This window comes from Cariama cristata, unplaced genomic scaffold (genome assembly GCF_000690535.1).
Source record: "Cariama cristata isolate BGI_N322 unplaced genomic scaffold, ASM69053v1 scaffold9804, whole genome shotgun sequence".
Classification (NCBI taxonomy): domain Eukaryota; kingdom Metazoa; phylum Chordata; class Aves; order Cariamiformes; family Cariamidae; genus Cariama; species Cariama cristata.
The window spans coordinates 771-2,458 of NW_009614661.1; the positions used below are offsets into that span (position 1 = coordinate 771).

General features: G+C 42.5%; 1 protein-coding gene across 1 annotated transcript; it reads left to right on the forward strand.

The window, feature by feature from the left end:
- Window positions 1–213: 213 nt before the first annotated feature.
- Window positions 214–1,498, forward strand: GPR85 (G protein-coupled receptor 85). The gene has a single exon (XM_009699510.1). The coding sequence runs from the start codon at window positions 386–388 to the stop codon at window positions 1,496–1,498; it is 1,113 nt and encodes a 370-aa protein (XP_009697812.1). The 5' UTR covers window positions 214–385.
- Window positions 1,499–1,688: the final 190 nt, after the last annotated feature.

Here is a 1,688-nt window from a genome sequence, read left to right on the forward strand (position 1 = left end):
ACTCTAACAAGCCAAATCTGTGAAATGCCAATAATCCATCATGCTAAACAGTAAGTATGGAAAAAAAAAAAAAGCTTCGTGATTTTTAAAAACAAACAATAGTACTCAAATTTACAACTTCATTTGGTTCTCCAAAATTAACAGCTTTGTTAGCACTTTCTGACATCATTTCTTGTTAACTTAAGAACTGATAGTTCGATTTTTTTTCAGATATTTTGATGGCATGACAAATCAGAAAGAAGAGGATGTACTGTATGACTAGACACAAGATCAGTTCTGTTTGTGGATTACATTTTCAGTAAGATGTATGGATCTATTTTTTCCTTGTTCTTATATATAGATCATGAGACTTGACTGAGGCAATATACATATCATCCATCCATCTATGGCGAACTACAGCCATGCAGCTGACAACATTTTACAAAATCTCTCTCCTTTAACAGCTTTTCTGAAACTGACTTCACTGGGTTTCATAATAGGAGTCAGTGTGGTGGGTAACCTTCTGATCTCCATTTTGCTAGTCAAAGATAAGACCTTGCATAGAGCTCCTTACTACTTCCTGTTGGATCTTTGCTGCTCAGATATCCTCCGATCTGCAATTTGTTTCCCATTTGTTTTCACCTCTGTAAAAAATGGCTCTACTTGGACGTATGGGACTCTTACTTGCAAAGTGATTGCCTTTTTGGGGGTTTTGTCCTGCTTTCACACTGCTTTCATGTTATTCTGCATAAGCGTCACCAGATACTTAGCTATTGCCCACCACCGTTTTTATACGAAAAGGCTGACCTTCTGGACTTGTTTGGCCGTTATCTGTATGGTGTGGACCCTCTCTGTAGCCATGGCTTTCCCCCCAGTTTTAGATGTGGGCACCTACTCGTTCATTAGGGAGGAAGACCAATGCACTTTCCAGCATCGTTCCTTCAGGGCTAATGATTCCTTGGGATTTATGCTTCTTCTTGCCCTCATCCTCCTAGCCACACAGCTTGTCTACCTCAAGCTGATATTTTTCGTGCACGATCGCAGGAAAATGAAGCCAGTCCAGTTTGTTGCAGCAGTGAGCCAGAACTGGACTTTTCACGGTCCTGGAGCGAGTGGTCAAGCAGCTGCTAACTGGCTGGCTGGATTTGGAAGGGGTCCCACACCTCCAACCTTGTTGGGAATCAGGCAAAACGCGAACACCACAGGCAGGAGAAGGCTACTGGTTTTAGATGAGTTCAAAATGGAGAAGAGAATCAGCAGAATGTTCTACATCATGACATTCCTCTTTCTGACCTTGTGGGGTCCCTATTTGGTAGCCTGTTACTGGAGAGTTTTTGCAAGAGGGCCTGTAGTACCAGGGGGATTTCTAACGGCCGCTGTCTGGATGAGTTTTGCCCAAGCTGGAATCAATCCTTTTGTCTGCATTTTCTCCAACAGGGAGCTGAGGCGCTGTTTCAGCACAACCCTTCTTTACTGCAGAAAATCCAGGTTACCAAGGGAACCTTACTGTGTTATATGAGGGAGCATCTGTAAATCTTTAGCCTTGTGAAACACTACCATTCTCTGCTAAGCAATTGTGGCCTGTAGCCATGTCTTGAGGAGAAAATCAAGAATGGGATGTCAGCAGTTGTAAGGATTTGGGCAACATTCTGCAGTCTTTGCAATAGCTCACCTCTAATCCTATTTTAAACCTAAACATGTTCCTGCTG

What these genes read in the sequence shown, in the direction of transcription:
- GPR85 (XM_009699510.1), top strand. Translation starts at nt 386, where the DNA reads ATGGCGAACTACAGCCATGCAGCTGACAACATTTTACAAAATCTCTCT.